This window comes from Heterocephalus glaber, unplaced genomic scaffold (assembly GCF_053883595.1).
Source record: "Heterocephalus glaber isolate CG9 unplaced genomic scaffold, H.glaber_assembly_v1.0 deba00001447, whole genome shotgun sequence".
In the NCBI taxonomy this organism is placed as follows: Eukaryota; Metazoa; Chordata; class Mammalia; order Rodentia; family Bathyergidae; genus Heterocephalus; species Heterocephalus glaber.
Window position 1 is genome coordinate 7,041,730 of NW_028258299.1, and position 17,835 is coordinate 7,059,564.

Here is a 17,835-nt window from a genome sequence, read left to right on the forward strand (position 1 = left end):
CCAACCAAGGTATCTATTTAGGAAGCAAATTGAGCAATGTGTTCATCAGGGACCAGAGGGTAACGCACGGCCATCACATGCAAGGAAATTCTTCCTCTGATGAGAATGCTAGGCTTTGGGGTGGGTGGAGCTTATTAATTGACCAGCATAGTCCTTGTTAATAACACAGGGAATATAGACACACAATTCTATTAACATTGACTCCCTAGTCTGAGCCAGGACACACTGGCCTCTCCATTTGGCAGGGTGCTGAAGGTTCTTCTCATGTTTTATTCATTGGGAAGTTAAAGACATGGAATAACTTCAACTTTAGTGATCAGGGTAAAGATACTGTCTGGTCCCTCAGTTTCAGTCAAGGATTCTTTGCTTTAGTTACATCAAAAGCAGACATCTGAATATCCAGAGAATCCCCATACATAACAATGATGTAAACAGCACTGGTACCTGACACACTCTCAGTACTCAGCTCCCCAATCTATATACACGCCATTCTCTGGAAAGTGGCTAGAAGTGAACTGAGGAAGTGCTATTCTTTACGTGGTCTGCTATACCGGAAGTGTGAGGAAGCAGGGAATGGGCTTAGGCTCCATGGATCTAGGCTGGAGCAACCTAATGGAGTGGAAAGTGAAGCCTAATAGAGCCACTCACTTGTGTGCGAAGTCCTTAGGGGGCAGGGCTGCTCGGATGATGTCCAGCACACGAGGCAGGTAGACCTTAAACTCTGACCTCACAGCCACAGACAGTAATCCCAGGGCTTGGAAGGCTGCTGTACGTTCCTTTTCCTTCTTGACACAGCTCAGGACATGGTTCATGGTATCTTGAAGGTACTGGGTATCTAAAAAGACAAAGTAGATGACTCGAGGCCAGAGTTCCCATAGAATACACAAATGTCAGAATAAATTAGTCAGGCATGTCTAATCCCAGCTACTCAGGAGGCTGAGGCAGGAGGATCACTACGAGTTTGAGGCCAGCCTGGACAACTTCGCAAGACCCTGTCTCAAAATAAGAAGGGCTATGGGCCAGGGATTTAGCTCAGTGGTTTCGTCGCCTGCTGCGCAAGCGCAAGGACCTGAGTTCGATCCCTGGTACCAAAAAAACAAAAAAACAAAAAAAAATAAGAAGGGCTGGGGATGTAGCTCAATGGTAGAGTACCCCTGGGTTCAATCTGCCGTACTGCCAAAGAAGAAAGAAGAAGAAGAGGGAGAAGGAAGAGGTGGGTGGAGCTCTTGGGAAAGATGTCAAGAATTTAGAGGATGAAAAAAAAAAAAAGAATTTAGAGGATGTACATTTTTGGGGGCGGGGGGGGGGGTAACCAGGGATTGAACTTGGGACCTTGTGCTTGCGTCGCAGGCAGTGGCACCACTGAGCTAAATCCCCAGCCCTAGAGGATGTACTTTAAAGGATGTCTTATACTAGATGATCACTCCCTAGATACATCTCTTGGAAATACTAGAAATATAAGATATGCTTCCCTTTAAAAACAGCCCAGGGCTGGGGATTTAGCTCAGTGGTTCCGCCCCCTGCCTCTCAAGCGCAAGGTCCTGAGTTCAATCCCCAGTACCAAAAAAAAAAAAACCAACCCAAAACCTTACAAAGCCTCCAAATCATTATCACATAATTGTTTCCATTAATGTTGCTTCTGAGGAAAGGATTACATGCTTTTGTCTAGAAATACTTTGGTCAGGTGTGGTGGCACAGGCCTGTAATCCCAGCTACTTGGGAGGCTGAGGCAGGAAGATCACAAGTTCAAAACCTGCCTGGGCAATTTATCAAGACCTCAGCTCAAAATGTAAAAAGGGCTGGGATGTAGCTAAGTGGTAGAACATCCCTGGGTTTAACCGTCAGCACTAAAGAAAAAAAAAAAAAAAGAAAGAAGAGAGGGTGGGTTAAAAATGTTAAATCTTGGGCTGGTAATTTAGCTCAGTGATTTCGCCGCCTGCTGTGCAAGCGCAAGGACAGAGTTCAATCCCTGGTACCAAAAAAAAATGTCAAATCTTGTTTAAAAACAAAGAAATCATCTAAATTATTTTGATTTTGTATTACAATGAAGTTTAGAAGAACATGGAAAACTATTTGCACCTAGGCTATTCCAGTCAGCTTAGGCCTGGAAATCACTTTGCTATTACCTAGAGGTTTCTGCTACAGTTACATTAAATAGAATAAGATTTAGTTTGCAATTTAGAAAGCCATACATGTATTTTCTTTGTTGTTGTTGTTTTTTGGTACCGGGGATCGAACTCGGGACCTTGCGCTTACAAGGCAGGCGGTGGAATCACTGAGCTAAATCCCGGCCCTTATTTTCGTTAGGTTTATATACACCAATCCCTGGGCAACCGAAACAGAAATGTTTTTCCTCTGAAGGCTGGAATTTTCAGATTCTTGCCTCTCTCCCATTTCTTCGCACCCACCTATGCCAGCCCCGAGTCCCAGCCCAGGAACACATGTGACAGCGGAGGGGGCAAGGTTACACATTCACTAGGAAGGCCAGGTCAAAGCTGAGGGCTACCAGAACCACATACGGACAGTGAGCTGGACTCCCAACAGCACATTCCTGCCTTTGCTCTTACGAGAAACGTCTTCTCTCACAGCACTGTGGTCAAACGGCAGGGCATATGCTAGGGCTTGGAAACAGAAGACCAAGCTGGGAGAACCCTAAAATCAGACTGACCCAACAAGGGAAATGAGCTCTTTACATAGGAAGTTGCATTTCAGCAGGAAAAGAGTGAATCCAGAGTGCAGTTCCCTTTTCTAAATTCAGCATCCTAAGCAGGAAGACCAGAACGTTGAAGACACTGGTACGTGATCCTGAGGAATTCTTGATATTCAAAGAGCTTATATACCAGAAAGTTCAAGCACTGACTTTATACTGAAAGTTTTAAACAAATGGCACTTGGGTAATGAAGCATGCATGCACTTGCGGGGAGGGAGGCTTGCCCAGAACTAAATTTCATCGGCATATTATTTAATAAAACAACAAACCTACATCAAAAGAACAGACCCAGGGGCCCTCTTTGTATCCCGCTGCTATGCAGCCTTCTGAGTGTATCACACTAACTGCTTCCACAATGTACCAGTCTTTGATCAAATTTGGCCTTGTTATTAGTTTCTTTTGAACTACAGACTTTCATCCCAAGATCATTTAAAGCTCTGCTGATCAGGGGCATAACTGGTCACTGAGAGAAGAGCTGCTGGGTACCAGCTGGGAAGAATGGAAAACTGAAAAACTACTGATTTTCATTCTGTCATTTCTGCCTGGCTCAGTGACTTTATGTAACTAATTGCCTTGCCCTTATCTAACACATTGTACTCTTTTCACACAGCCTGCTTAACACCTCACCAGCGAGGCTTCTCCTGCAGTTTCATCTGGGCTGGGTGGTATGAAATGACTCTGTGCCAGGGAAAGGCAGCTGCTGAGGGTCAGGCTGGTCTACCCCGTGGGTTCCTCCTTCTTGTTTGGTTCTGAATGCTTATTAAGCACTGCAGCGAAGTACAGAGATGTTTGAGATGGGGTCTCACACCCACCGAGTGTGAGGAGAGAACATTAAATAAGGACAGACAACTGGAGTATAATGGATGCCTCTACCTCATTTCCAAAATGGGTTTGAAGTAGCTCGAGGAGGCATTAATAATGCAGGAATGATGTCAATTCCAGGAACTACAGTAGGAACTCAGGCACTCATGCCACAGATCTTGAGAGGCAGGGATTGTTATTCTGGTTTCACAAGTCACAAAGTGGAGGCCTAGGAAGATCAAATAACCTGTCCAACACCTCACAGTTGGGGACTGAAGGATTCACCCTAGACCTGATGCCAAAGCCCTTCTATAGCAGAGCACCACAAAGAACACCTGCAGCTGGAACAATCCACCAGTGCCTCATAAGGAAGTGGTATCTGAGCTGGGCCAGGAATTCCCACTGCCCACCGAGGACAGGGCAAGAATATGGGAATCCACAGCAGAGTCTGCCTCTGAAACACCCAGTCCTTCCTTCCACGCGTGGCAGGGCAGCTTGGTGACCAGAGTGGCAGAAGCAGGAAGGTCACTGACCCATCCAAGCCCCAGACAGGGTGGTGCTGCACAGCCTCTACCTGAGATCATCCTTCCTTGGGTCTCCAGTCATGTACCTGCTGACCTCCACACATAAGCGCTTGCTTAGCCTGGAGCCACCTTCCTCGCTTTGCATTCTGAGTGTTCCTCTGTCTACTGCCTCAGACATGAATGGAAAACTAGGCACAACTTGAAGAAACCAGACTAGTCTCTGCATCATGGATCCTACAGTGTGAAGAGACACAGTGTTCTGGAATCACCTCTCCCGTTTGATTTTCCTCAGACGGGTAGTGATGTCTACCACGGACATCCTCACCTGTAAAGGCAGAAGGTCGGAATGCAGCCAAGCGGGGCAACAGATTAAGGATTGTCATTTGGATCAGCGAGTTCTTGCTATTCCTGCATTTCAGCACCCACTGGCACACCTGAGAGAGGAAGGATAAAGGGTTGGCAGAGGAAATGAGGTGTGGAGCCTGGGAGGAGGGGGAGGGGTTCTAGCACTCACCTGGTCAAACTTCTCCTCCATCAGGTCTCTGCAACACCGGCTCTCCACCAGGGTGGGCTTGGCTGGGCTGGGGGAAGCCCCGAACCCCATGAGGCCCTGGTGAGAACTATACCCCAGCAGCCCCACCAAGGCGTTGGACTGCTGGGGCTGCACGGCCTGGAAACTGGTGAAGGGGGTAATGTGGCGGGGTTTCGTCCCAAAGCCCATGAGATCTTTGCAGTACTTATCGTGCACTAGCTGCTGCTGTGTGATTTCTTCCATTTCTTCTCTCAGACGCTACACGAAGGAGAGGGAAAAAACTCACCTTTACTTACAGGTGGCATACAATAAGGGCACTGGGGCTTCTACCTCCCTGGGTCATTTCTCTGCCAGGTTTGGGAAGGCTGATTTGCAAACTGCTGTGGCCACAGACCTAAGGTCACAGCACAGATGGGTGGCAGCCCCGTGCCAGCATCCTGTTAAGGATATTCTGGTCTCTTTCTTATCCCTAGAAACCTACGTAGAACACTAGGTAAGTAATTTCCTCAGAACCCTAGTCCACAGGAGGGTAAGCTGACTAGCAGAAAACTGTGTCACCCCTTTCCCCAAGGACTGGCAACAACTCATCCTCCAATAGCTCGAACTGAGAAAAATAAAACAGTTTTCCCAACTTCCAAATTTTTCTTGACATATATATTTTCATTTTTCAGGAAGTCTTGTCCATTGTTCTTACCAAGGTCACCAATAACTCTTAGGCTGCTAAATCCAATGGTCAATTTTCAGTCCTCATCTCATGGGATGCATTCACAGCATTCGATCCAACTGCTATTTCCTCCTCCCTGAGGCCCCTTCTTTTGCTGGCTTCTTGGCCCCCAGCTTCTCTGGCTGCTCCTTCCCAGGCTCCCTTGGCTCCTCTTCGTCTCCTGACCTCAGGTTCATAAAGCCACCCTTTCCACAACTACACTAGTTGCTTTGTGGTTCTCAACCAGTCTCATGACAAAATAACTCTAAATGCTAGAGACTCCTAAATCTGTGAACCCTCAATAGCCCACTCACATGCCCCAAAAGCAATGAACTTAACATGTTCAAAACCAAATCCTGACCTTGCCTCCTGATCTGCTCCCTATGTCTGTCTTCCTGTCCTAGCACAAAGCAAATGGATCCTTCCAGTGCTCAGGCCAAACATCTTGACTATTTTTTCTCTTACCCACATCTAACCTATTAATTAGCAAATCTCAAATCCAGAATCTGTCACTCCTTGCACTTCCATAGCTCCCACTGTAGTCTGGGCTGCAAAAGCCCCTGCTCAGAAGCTGCACCCCCTTCCCAAGTGGATTGCTGACTTCAGCCCTCAGCCCTCCAACAATCCATTCTCAGCAGGCAGAGCTCTCCCTCTCTGATGCATCCTGAATTCAGCCTTCTCAGTATCTGCACTGCCTCCCTAGTGGAAACCACCACTTCGTCTGCCTGGACTACTGCCATAGCTTCCTGTGGCAGCTATGAGACCACACAGAGCCCAGTGACCAGGGGCCCGGCTGCTGCTCTCTAATGGCTGCTCTGGCTCGAAGAGCACATGGTGGCCTCACATAGAGGGCGAGGATGCTGCCATCCAGTGTCACTTCCTCCCTCATTCCCTCCGAGTCAGATGCACACTGTATACTCAGCTCCCCCACTTCTCTCAAAGACCAACTTCCTAACAAGAGCCTCATAATTTTGAGTCATCTTCTCAAGCTAACACATCCTCACTCCTTGCTTCCACTCCCTCCTCTCCACCTGCTGTCCCCACAGCAGCCACGCTGTTAGAAACGCACAGTGCCACATCAGTCCCTTATGCGCAGCTCCAGTGCCTGGCCCTGGAGTCAGAGTAAAAGCCAGGGTCCACTGGGAATCTCGAGGCCTGTTCATTTTGCCCTCCTGCCTTCTCCCTTGCTGGCAGTGCCCAGCCGCACCTCCCTTCTTTCTAGTTCATCAACATGTGAGGCTCTCTTCCACTTCAAAGCCTCTGCCTAGCAAACAGCTAGTCCCCTGGACAGCTGCAAGGTGGCCCCTTCATGTCATTCAGATCTCACTCAGTGGTGCCACCTCAAGGAGTCCCGCCCTGACCCTCCCCCTACCCACCCCCTATCTTTTCACTTGTTTTAGTTCCTTCAGGGACTTGCGGCTGCCTGTTTACTTGTTTCCTGTCCATCTCCCCTACATAGTATCTGTGCCATGGGGACAGGGCCTCTCCTTGCCTGCTCCCAGAGGGCACCCGAGGGTGGACTCCCCTGGGCAGCTTCTCACCTCCCCCTCCATGCTGCTGATCCGGACCAGCTCATTGAGGATCAGCAAGGCACCGTGGATCCGATCGTCCCGATTCATGCCCTTCTCTTTGGCCAAGGTCTCATCAAACCCTTTCTCTGCTTCTTCAAATGTGTGCTGTGTGGAGACAGAGTGCCCTGATTACCCGGGCCCAGAGTGAGAAAGAACACAGGCCAACCCCACCTACACCAGGGGTTCTGGGATGTTACAGCGCCTGCTCGGTGCCTCAATGACACTGCCAAGCTCTACTGTTTAGTCTACCTGCAGCTCCAACAAGCCCTTTAGGCAGATATCACCGCCATCCCTTCTTAAGAGCTAAACAGGATAGTCTCAAAGAATTAAGTGACTTGCCCAACGTCATGCAGCAGGAAGGGAACCCAGGTTCAGGGCTCCTCATTCAACATACACCTCACCCTTAAGTTCCCCTTGCAGCAGCGATGGGCAGGACTCTGGACACTGAATCAGTACCGACCATATTTCATTGATTCTGAGATACCTGTTTTTCCAAGTTCTAACATCTCTGAAAGGAGATGTCTTTGACTTGTTAATAAGAAGGTACCAGGGGCCAGGGACTTGGCTCAGTGGTGCCGCTGCCTGCCTCACAAGCACAAGGTCCTAAATTCGATTCCCGATACCAAAAAAAAAAAAAAGTTAAGAAGGTACAGGGGCCGGGGATGTGGCTCAGTGGTGCCGCTGCCTGCCTCACAAGCACAGGTCCTGAGTTCGATCCCTGGTACCAAAAAAAAAAAAAAAAAAAAGGTACTCGCTCACAGTTTAACTGGCATACTTTCATTCTTAGTGATACATAAAATTAGTGTGGCTATCAACAGATCTTTGCTTTAATCAAATGCAATAAAGTAACTACTGATTCATACCACGTATTCAAAAAAATGATTGAAGGCCAAAACCAATGTGCTACCAAGGCTCTGGGGCCAGGGGCTGCTGCTGCCCTTTCAGACCGAGGGATTCTCTAGGTAAATGTGCTCTGCTAGCAGCTGGGAGGGAGCTAGGTCCTCACCCGATACCACTGGGGCTTCTGCATCTCCTTCGGCTCTCGCTGGGTGGTGAGAATCAGACAGGCACGGAGGGCGGCCACGGCTCCCTCACGGATGGCCTGCTTGGGGTCCCATACGGCCACAAAAATGTTGTCAAAGAAGGGTTGCACTTGCTGGAAGAAGAAGGTGGGGACACTGATGGCCAGCTCACGGAGGACCAGGACCTGGGAGAGACAGGCACAATGAGAACGAGCTTTGTTCTCTCGGGAGGGCAAATTCCTGTCATCCTGTCATCCTACGGCAGCGACAATGGAGGAAGAGAGAAGCTTCATCTGTCTAGCTCGGAAAGCTTGGGGCCAGAGGAGGTGAAGTGAAACCGATCACACATTGTGTTCACAACCCTAAGCTATTTATAAAGCAGAAAGTGGCTAAGGTTGGAAGAGCAGCTCTGGAAGGACAGATCTGTTTGATGCTTTCTATACCACTATCCTGCAGCCTAGAACCATGCCTGAAACAGCACATATTCCATAAATGTTTCTTGAGTGAATAAACATGTCTAACATTTGATCTTGTTGTTAATTTCATTTCAGAGAGGAAGAAATTAAAAGCCAGACTGCCAGGTTAAAGAGTTGTAAGTGGCAAAGCCAAGACTGGAACCAGGGTTCACATGTGTGCTTCCTCCTCACAATACTGCCTCCTAAAGGGGGAGCCAACTGGAAAGCACCCAACTAATGCTTCTTTTTTTGATTGTTTGGGACAGTGTCTCACTATGTAGTTTAGGCTGGTCTCGAACTCATTATGACGCCCAGGGTAGCCTTGAACTCACAGTAATTCTGCTTCAGCCTCCCGAGTGCTGGGACTACAGATGTGCACCACCACACCCACCTTCAACTGATGTTTCCAATCCTCACATCTCGCTCCTAAATCTCTTCCTTATAGACAGACAGACCCTCTCCCAGCTCACAGCCTGGAATCCTGGCCCACCAAAGCAGTCCTTGACAGGGACAAGCCTCAGAAGGCAGGAAGGGACCTCAGCACAGCACTGCGGCTTCCAGCCCTGGTGCTACACCTCCCCCTGGCACTCACAGCTGCATGTCTCCGGCCTTCGTTGCGGTCAGCACCCAGCCACTCCAGGGCTCGCTTCACCTCAAACTCCACGTACTCGGCAGTGAAAGTGTCCCCTGCCATGGCAAGACGGCCGATGGCCTTGGAGGCCATTTCCATGACAACTGGGTCACTGGAGGGCAGGAGGTTCCGAAGGTAGTTGGCAAACCTGCCGATCCGTGTGGCATTTCCACCTTCCACTCCTATGAGGCTGGCTGCAAAAGATGAGGATGGAGCTCAGTGGTTTCGCCACCTGCTACACAAGTGCAAGGACCCAAGTTAGATCCCCAGTACCAAAAAAAAGATGAAGATGGGACACATGGTGGCCAGGAACATGGGTGGTCCTGAACGAGAAGCTGGCAAGGGACACTTTCGTTTTACTTTGACTACTTCTCTGCATAGTAAAGACACAGATACTTTTCATTTTATGTATTTATTTACTTTGGTTTTTTGAGACAGAGTCTCACTATGCAGTTCAGGCTGGCCTTGAATTCACTACCTAGCCCAGGCTGGCCCCAAACTCATGGCACTGCCCTGGCTCAGCCTCCAGAGAGCTGGATCACAGGCATGTACCACCATGCCCAGCATGCTTTTCATTTTAACAAAGATATCTGTCAGAAATACTTGCAAAATCATCTCATTTTAGTTTACATAATTTTGTTTTCCTAAGAAAAAAAGAGAAAGCAGGGCCGGGGATTTAGCTCAGTGGTTCTGGCGCTTGCCTCACAAGCGCAAGGTCCCAAGTTCGATCCCTGGTACCAAAAACAAAACAAAACACACACACACAAAAGAGAAAGCAAATTTGGGCTGAATTCACAGTACTGATAAGCAGTATTTGGGAGGTGAAAATGACCTGACTTACAAACTGTCTCCCATCCCATTTTTCCCTGGGCAGGCCTCACGATGCCAAACCCTGCCCTACTTTGGAACCAGAGCCTGAAAGGCGGTAGTGGAAAGAAAGTGGGCTTCTTCTCAGCTCCAGAAAACTGTCTGCCTCTAAAAAAAGGCACTTAATGGCTCTAAGACTCAGTTTCCAAATCTAAAAATACTTGTTTTGCTTTTTTTTTCAGTACTGATGACTGAATATGGGGCCTTTGCTACATTCCCACCCCATTTTTTACTTTGGAGACACCATCTCCCTAAGTCACTAGGTTGCCCAAGTTGGGTTCAAACCTGCAATCCTCCTGCCTCAGCCTCTCAGAGTGCTGGGATTCCAGGTGTGCACCAGCACACCCAGCCTGTTGTGCCTTTACCCCAGGATTGCTGCTAGGATTAACACCTGCATAGTGCACTGAGAGCTACAGGCTCCTGAAGATTCTTAAAACAAAGACAGACTAAGTATCTAGTCAGAGGCAGACAGGAGACAGTGGACGTGAAGGTGTGGCCCTTTATTCTCAGTTGTTATGGTTACCAGAGACTGTCCTTACCAATGGCCAAGATGCCACCTTTCCTCTCGTTGGCATCCGAGCTAGAAACCAATTCAAAAATGTGATGGTTCAGCTGATCATAGAATCGAGTAGACTCCTCTTGACTCATCTGCAAAAGAAGACACACTCAGGACAATTTCTAAGGTCTCCCAGCTGGTGGTGGCAGTGGCAGGTGGGCACCTCGGGACTGGGAACTGAGAAGCAGCAGGTAGAGTTCCAGTCAAAGGCAGAGCCACTGCCCATTTCCAGTTTCAAAGTGTACAGCAGCTCAACTCGAAGCTCGTCCACTTACAACTACAGTACTTGCTGAATCTCTACCCCGGAGCAGACCCAGTGCTGTCCCATGCTCTTCCTAATACCAGGGACACAGGATGGATGGGCCAGGCTCCCTGAGCTCAAGTCTGACCTCTGTTTAGAAGGCTCCAGGATACCAACCCTCCAAACTCAACCCTGTCACTGTCATCAGACAGAAAGAATTGAGGGGCTGGTGTGCAGTGGAGATGAAAAGGGAAAAATTCAAAGAAACACTGAGTCTGTGCTGACTCCTAAAATGTGACCAATGTGAGAAACAACACAGAAACATACAGTCACTGCAAAGCAACCTGCACCTTCCACAAACATGAGAAGACGGGTGCTTGTGTAAAATTTAAATTCTCACTTAGCTGTCAAAAGGAATCTAAACCAGTGGCGGCACCGTCAGCCCAAATGTCCCCCACAGTGACCAGCCCCAAAGCACAGAGGCCCAACCTCTCGAAGCTCCATGGTGACATAGTGCTGGAGCTCCTTGGCCGCTTTGGCCCTGGTCTCCTCACTCCGGCTCTTCAGACCGCTGGCGAACTGCTGCAGGACACTCACGTTGCTAGAGGTGGAGGCAGCTGTGGTGGCAGCGGCAGGGCCCGTTCCCAGCATCTCGCCCTGAGGGTCTTTGGAGAAAAGCTTCATTCGGTACTCCAGGTAACATATCATGAAAATAAACTTACAGCCCTAGGCCCTCATCACCACTTGGCTCAGTTAGGAGATTCTAGGAAGGTGGAGCGATGTCACTGAGGAGCCCACAGGCCGTCCAGATTCATTCAAGATGACTGATGTTTAAGACAGGGAGCTAGAGGGTCAGATTGTAGGCTGTGAAGCTAGACCGCTTGGGTTTGAATATTCCACAGCTTCTTACTGGAGGAAGATAATTACAATTCCTTAGCTGCCTCAACTACAACAGGAGGATCCGGGTAACTCATGAACTGAGGTGAGGGTGAAATGAGTGGATACAAGTTTGACAGTGTCCATGCAGTACTGGGTACATGGGAAGTTCTCAATCACTGTATTAATTACTGTAACTAGCAGTGTGTGATAGCGTGTTGCCAAGCACCAGAGGTGAGAAAGTAGGGAGAGAATTAAAAACGACTAAGACTGCCCATTCCTCGGGGAGCTCAATTTAAAGGGGGAGACTGTTATTCTTTACCACTGTCTAGTAGAAATATAATACAAGCCACAGATCACTTCTTGGCCTTTTGGCGAAGATCAAGTGTAACACAAGCCACAGATATAATTTGCTAGTAGCCATATTCAAGAAGATAAAAAAGGTGAAATTAATATTGAAATGCTCTACAGGCACATGTGGCTGCTGGCTGTTATTCTGGACAGTACAGCGTTTTTGAATACTAGTACAGTTGGTCCTCCATATCAGTGGCTTCTGTGCAACTGCCAATAGAAAATATTTGAGAAAAAAAAACCCTTGTACTAAACATCTACAGACTCATTATTATTTGCTAAACAATGTAACAACTATTTATATAGCATTTACATTGTATTAAATATTATAAATAATTTTAGAGATGATTTAAAGTACACAAGAAGACCTGTGTAGGTTATATGCAAGGTTTTAAGACATTTTACATTAGGGATTTAAGCATCTGCAGGTTTCAGTATAGGATTTTTTGGGGGGTGGGGGTATTTTTTGGAGACAAGGTCTTGCTATATAGTTCAGCCTGGCCCTGAACTCACTATGTATCCAGGCTGGCCTTGAACTTGGAGCGATCCTCCAGCCTCCCAAGCATTGGGATTACAGGCATGCACCATAGTGCCCGGGTAGAGTCCTGGGAACAAATCTTCCACAGATACTAAAGGACGACTGTACTTCATCACTAGAAGTCCAATGCGCTATCCATTGTGCAAGAGGGCTGTATTTCAAATACGAGCTAAAAGAGACCAATTAATTCTTGAGATCATTCACTTCCTAACTGTATTACTCTTTCCCTCAATGGCCTTATAGATTACAAGCTTATACCTTATAATACAGGGGAAACAGGAATACTCAGACAAGCACAATAAAGTGGCCATAAAAGGGCTCAGCCCACACTGCTATGAGACTAATATACACCTATCCCAAGTATGTCCAGATCATACCAGAAGTTGTGAGACACTGGGGTGACAGAGAGAGAGAGAGAGAGAGAGAGAGAGAGAGAGAGAGAGAGAGAGAGAGAGACAGACAGACAGACAGACACTGAGCATGTGCGTGTGTAGGGGAGAAGGAAGGAGGCCGAGGCCGAAACAGCCCACCTATCTGCTCCAGGCTGAATTCAATGCAACTACGGGAAGCCAAATATCCTGAGGGTGTTGTAATAGCTTAAGAAAGTTAAAGTTAAGTGGCTCAAACCAGGGCCATGGGCGTGGGACAAGCAGAGAGCAAACCCCAAGGATGGAAGCAAGTTCAGCCCTGGGTACTAGGTCCCTGAGAGGTCTCAGGGTGCAGTGACACCAAGTGTGGCGCTTCTGGAGGCAGAGTCCACCGCGTCTAGGCGGCCCAGAAGGAGGGGTGACTGTGCCGGAGAAGGAGACCCTAAGACGCCACGGTAGTACGGGCGCTGATGGGCTGGCCTCCGGGGCGCTAGGTCTGACGGCGAGCTGAAGGGCCTGGGGGGCTCCTGGGTTCCGGGGAGGTGGGCGTCGCCTCCGGGGTGGGGGTCAAGGGCTCCTCGGCGCCCAGGTCGTGGGGCCGGTACTGTGGGGACCCCACGTTCCAGACCGGCGCCTCCCCCTGCCCCCCGGACCAGGCTGGCTATGAGTCTGGACATTCCGCCGCCTTGGAGAGCTCGGTGCCAGACCCCAGACTCACCGCGCGGCTTCGGCCAACGCCTCAGCTGCCGCCGCCAGCGCCTTTACCACCGTTTCAAGTCCCCGTCCCCACCACCCGCCTTCCCCGCTGTCCTCTAAGCCGGGCGTGAGGTAGGGCGGGCCCTCATCCATGAAGACCAATCAGCGGACGTAATAAAAAAATGGACTGGAATATAGACGAATAATAATGAAGGAGAAGTGAAGCTTCGGGACCCGGCTTCTCCAGGGGGCGGGGACTGTTCAAATAGACAAACCACGCGGCCAGTGGCAGGCGAAAGGAGGCTTAGGTCCGCTCGAGAGAACCAATCGGTCGTGAGTTGGCTTCAGTCACTTCCACGCACACATCCGGTACGTCGCTACTATGATTCCCCTCGACGTCTGGGTGGTCCGCTGTCTGGGTACCCAGGGATGGGTCCAAGAGCGTTGGGCGGAGGTTCATCGCGCCTGCTGTGATTTGGCAGAGGTGTGGGCCTCGCGGAGCCTTCTAAATACTGCTGAGAAGGCCTGCAGTCTTGGGGTTACCGCTCTTTGGGGTCCGGGATTTCAATTTTGTTAAATTTAATATGCGCTTTAAAATGATTTGTTAAGGCTGGGGATTTAGCTCAGTGGTTTCGGCGCCTGCTGCGCAAGTGCAAGTCCAAGTTCGATCCCCGGTACCAAAAAAAAAAAAAAAGGATTTGTTAGACATTCCCAAAATTATCTAGCTCAGGAGCTCATTTTCGAGAAACCACCTCCGAGTTTTAACTAAAAGAGCTATTTATAAATAAAACATTTCAAAGCAACATCTTTTTAAAAATTCTTTCTGAAAATCAATAGCAAAATGGAATTTGGTAACATCTGTGTCTATCACAGTGCTACTGTTATAATAAACATTGGAAATTCCTAAAATTTCTTGCATTAGGAATCTGATTGAATAAAATACGATGCGTTCTCATGTAAATAAAATAAGATATGTGTTCTGTGTAGCCAGTAATAATGATACTGTAAGGGAATATTTGCTAAAAAGGAAAAGGTTCCCAGTTTTTTAAAGTTGAAATTTTAAAATTAAAATTACGAGTATACAATATAAGTAAAATATAACCCTTTAAAATATTTGTAAAAAAAAGTATACACTTATGTGTTTTTAAATGGGGGAAATACAAAAAAATGTAATGAGATTTACGGAAGATACTTTTTCTTTGAACATTACCATTAGTTACTAATATAGTAAAAATAAGAGTTAAAAGTTCGCAGAAAGTCTAAACTGTCATATTAAAGAGATTTGGTAACATTTGGTAGTGGCTAACAAAACAATTCAAAAGTTTGTTTGCTTTGCAGTAATGGAGATTAAACCCAGGGGGAGGTGAGCTACATCCCCTTTGTATTTTGAGACATGGTCTTGATAAATTGCTTAGGCTGGCTTCTACTTGCAGTCCTCCTGCCTCAGCCTCCCAAGTAGCTGGAATCACAGGCATGCTCCACCACACTCAGCTTCAGCCCCCCCATCCCCCTTTCCCCACCTCTGTCTCTGTGTCATCTCTATCTCTGTCTCTATTTTTTGTTACTAGGGATTGAACCCCGGACCTTGGCACTGAGATATATTCCCAGCCCATCTTTTTATTTTTTCTTTTGAGACAGCCTTACTAAATTGCCCAGGCTGTGGGCTCCAGTTTGTGATCCTCCTGCTTCAGCCTCTCACAATGCTGGGATTACAGACATGGGGTACCACATCCAGCTAACATCTATATTATTTATCATTAAAATTTTTCTAGGCCTAGGGTTGTAACTCAATGGTACAGCACTTGCCCAGCATGCTTGAGAACCTGAATTGGATCCCTGGCACCACCACCACCAAAAAAAAAAGTATATTCACTATCAAAATTTCAAGGGAGTTGTATTTATTCACTCCTGCCCCTTCACTACTTATTTTTTTTGTTTCTTATGTATCTCTAGTGTTTCTTTATGCAAATATAAATAAATATAAAACTTTTTATTTTCCCCTTTTGTTACACTATATATATTGTTCAGCATTTTTAAAAACTAGCATATGTTGGAGGTCTTTCTGTATTAGTATACAGAGAGCTTCCTTGTTCTTTTGTTGTTTTTTATAATAGCTACATAGTATTCCATCACATGCTTGTATCGTAATTTCTTATCCCTACCCTCTGTTAATGGACACTTGTGTTATTTCCAGTCCCCCTTCACACCCCATCCACATACTGGGGATTGAACCCAGCACCTTAGGACTAAGCTACATCCCCAGCGCTTTTTTTGGTACTGATGATCAAACTCAGGACCTTGAGTTTGTGAGGCAAGGGTGGTGCCATTGAGCTAAATCCCCAGCAGTGCTTTTAAATTTTATATTTTGAGACAAGTTCTTGCTAAATTGCTAAAATGCCCAGGCTGGACTTGAACTTGTATCCTCCTGCTTCAGCCTTTCAGAATGCTGGGATTAGAGGTATGCAGCACCACATTTCGTTGTTTCCAAATTTTTGCTATTACACATGCTGCAATAAATCATTTCCTCCCTTGGCAGCTATACCAAGATAAATTCCCAGAAAGGGATTACAGGATACAAGCATGTGTAGTTTTGATAGATATTGTGAGATTGATCTCTATAAAGGTGGTACCAATTTTCACTCCCACCGGCAAATACAAGATTGCCAACCTAAGATGTAAGGCCCTGTTCACAAATTAATAATCTAAGATGGTTTATAACAGCAGTCACCAGCACTTTTGAAGGTTTCTTTTCTGTTTAAAAAGACCTTTGGTATCCATTATGTTTAAATAATAGCTAATATTTACTGAGCACTTTAAATGCATAGGGATTTTTTTTTTTTAGACAAGGTCTCATTATGTAGTTCAGGCTGGCCTTGAATTTGGAGTGACCCTCCTGCCTCAAGCCTCCTGAATTCTGGGATTACAGGCATGTATCACTATCCCCAGACATTATAGATTCATGATTTTTTGTTTTTGTTTTTGGTACTGGGGATCGAACTCGGGACCTTGCGCTTTCGAGGCAGGCAGAGGCACCACTGAGCTAAATCCCTGGTCCTATAGATTCATGGTTAAAAGCAGCTTTGAGCCAAATAACTGAATCTGAAACTTGTCTCCTATACTTATGAACCTATTTCCTCATCTGTAAAACAGGAAGAATTACAGTAGCTACTTATGTGGGTAGGCAGTGATAACACTGATATCTCTAAAGTACCTAAAACAGTGTATGGCATATATGGAGAGAAAATAAACACTTTTGCTACTATTCCAGAACATTTCTATCGGGCAGGTTGTATTGTTCCCACTTTATCCATGAGTAAACTGAGGTACGCAGAAATTGGTAGACCCAGGATTTGGATAAATCTGCAGATGTTTCTAATTCGGCATTGTTGGTCTCTCGTGTTCAGTCAGCATCACCAGCTTGTGCCGAGTACCTTTGTAAATGCAGTGAGGTGTAAGAGCAGGAGGAAGCACTGGTTTGAAAGTAATGACTATTTTTGGTTTTGTGAGATGGGGGTCTCGCTTCCTTCAGGCTGTCCTTGAACTCACTATATGGCCCAGGTGAGCCTCAAACTCTCAATGATCCTCCTGCCTCAGCCTCCTGAGTGCTGGGTTTACAGGTATATGCCACCACACCTGGCGAAGTTAATGATTTTTTAATAAGGGACCCCAGAATTTTATTTTGCACTGGGCATTACAAGTTATGTAGTCAATCCTGTGTCGTGTCATATGTGTATTATAAGGTTCACTGAAAGACTGTGCAGCTCACAGTTTACGAATAATAATATATAGTACTCTTTATTGCAAATAAAATTTCATAGAGCCAATTCTCATGGTTGACATTATGGAGTCTCTCTGTGATTGCAGAGTTCAGACCTAAAGGTTGGTTGCCTATTTTCTTTTATGTTAATCAAGAGCAAAGTGAAACAACAAAGGGTATATTGGGACTTCACAGGTTTGTTAATGCCATAAACAACTGATTTGCTGAACTAAATAATAATTTTTCACCACTGGAAGGATTCCTCAAAATCTTTGGTGCTATTCATGATGTAACTGCTACAGAAAAGAAGCACTTTTAGTTTCATCTGCATGATTAACATTTTCTCTTCCACCGGCTCAAGTCTAGACGACACTCGAGCATTTGCTGATCTGCAGGCTGTAAATACTTCGCCCTCCACAGCAGATTTCCAGGCACTGATGGATGTCGCTGGATGAAAAGTTGGGAAGAGGTGCGCAGTCCTTGGAGAGTACAGACAGCCCTCTGATTCGTGGGGCTGCTTTTATGATTTTTTGAGTTTGTTTTGTGCAAAATCCACACCACCATTCCATTTTTCACTTCCACTGCAGTATAAATTCCATGAGTCATTAACTCAGCACTCGGCTTTTCGTTGCATGA

The 17,835-nt window shown here is 46.8% G+C and overlaps 1 protein-coding gene across 1 annotated transcript in view; it reads right to left on the reverse strand.

Moving 5' to 3' along the window:
• The window catches only part of Mtor (mechanistic target of rapamycin kinase), a 128,132-nt gene extending 114,492 nt beyond the window's left edge, over nt 1–13,640 (reverse strand). The window contains exons 1-9 of the mRNA XM_004863584.4: nt 13,465–13,640; nt 11,103–11,278; nt 10,356–10,464; nt 8,911–9,143; nt 7,848–8,048; nt 6,812–6,946; nt 4,550–4,825; nt 4,361–4,469; nt 649–835 (exon numbers count right to left, since the gene is read on the reverse strand). Of these exons, the coding sequence (XP_004863641.1) occupies nt 649–835; nt 4,361–4,469; nt 4,550–4,825; nt 6,812–6,946; nt 7,848–8,048; nt 8,911–9,143; nt 10,356–10,464; nt 11,103–11,264 (1,412 nt within the window). The 5' untranslated portion in view covers nt 11,265–11,278; nt 13,465–13,640. The remainder of the gene's footprint in view (nt 1–648; nt 836–4,360; nt 4,470–4,549; nt 4,826–6,811; nt 6,947–7,847; nt 8,049–8,910; nt 9,144–10,355; nt 10,465–11,102; nt 11,279–13,464) is intronic.
• Nucleotides 13,641–17,835: the final 4,195 nt, after the last annotated feature.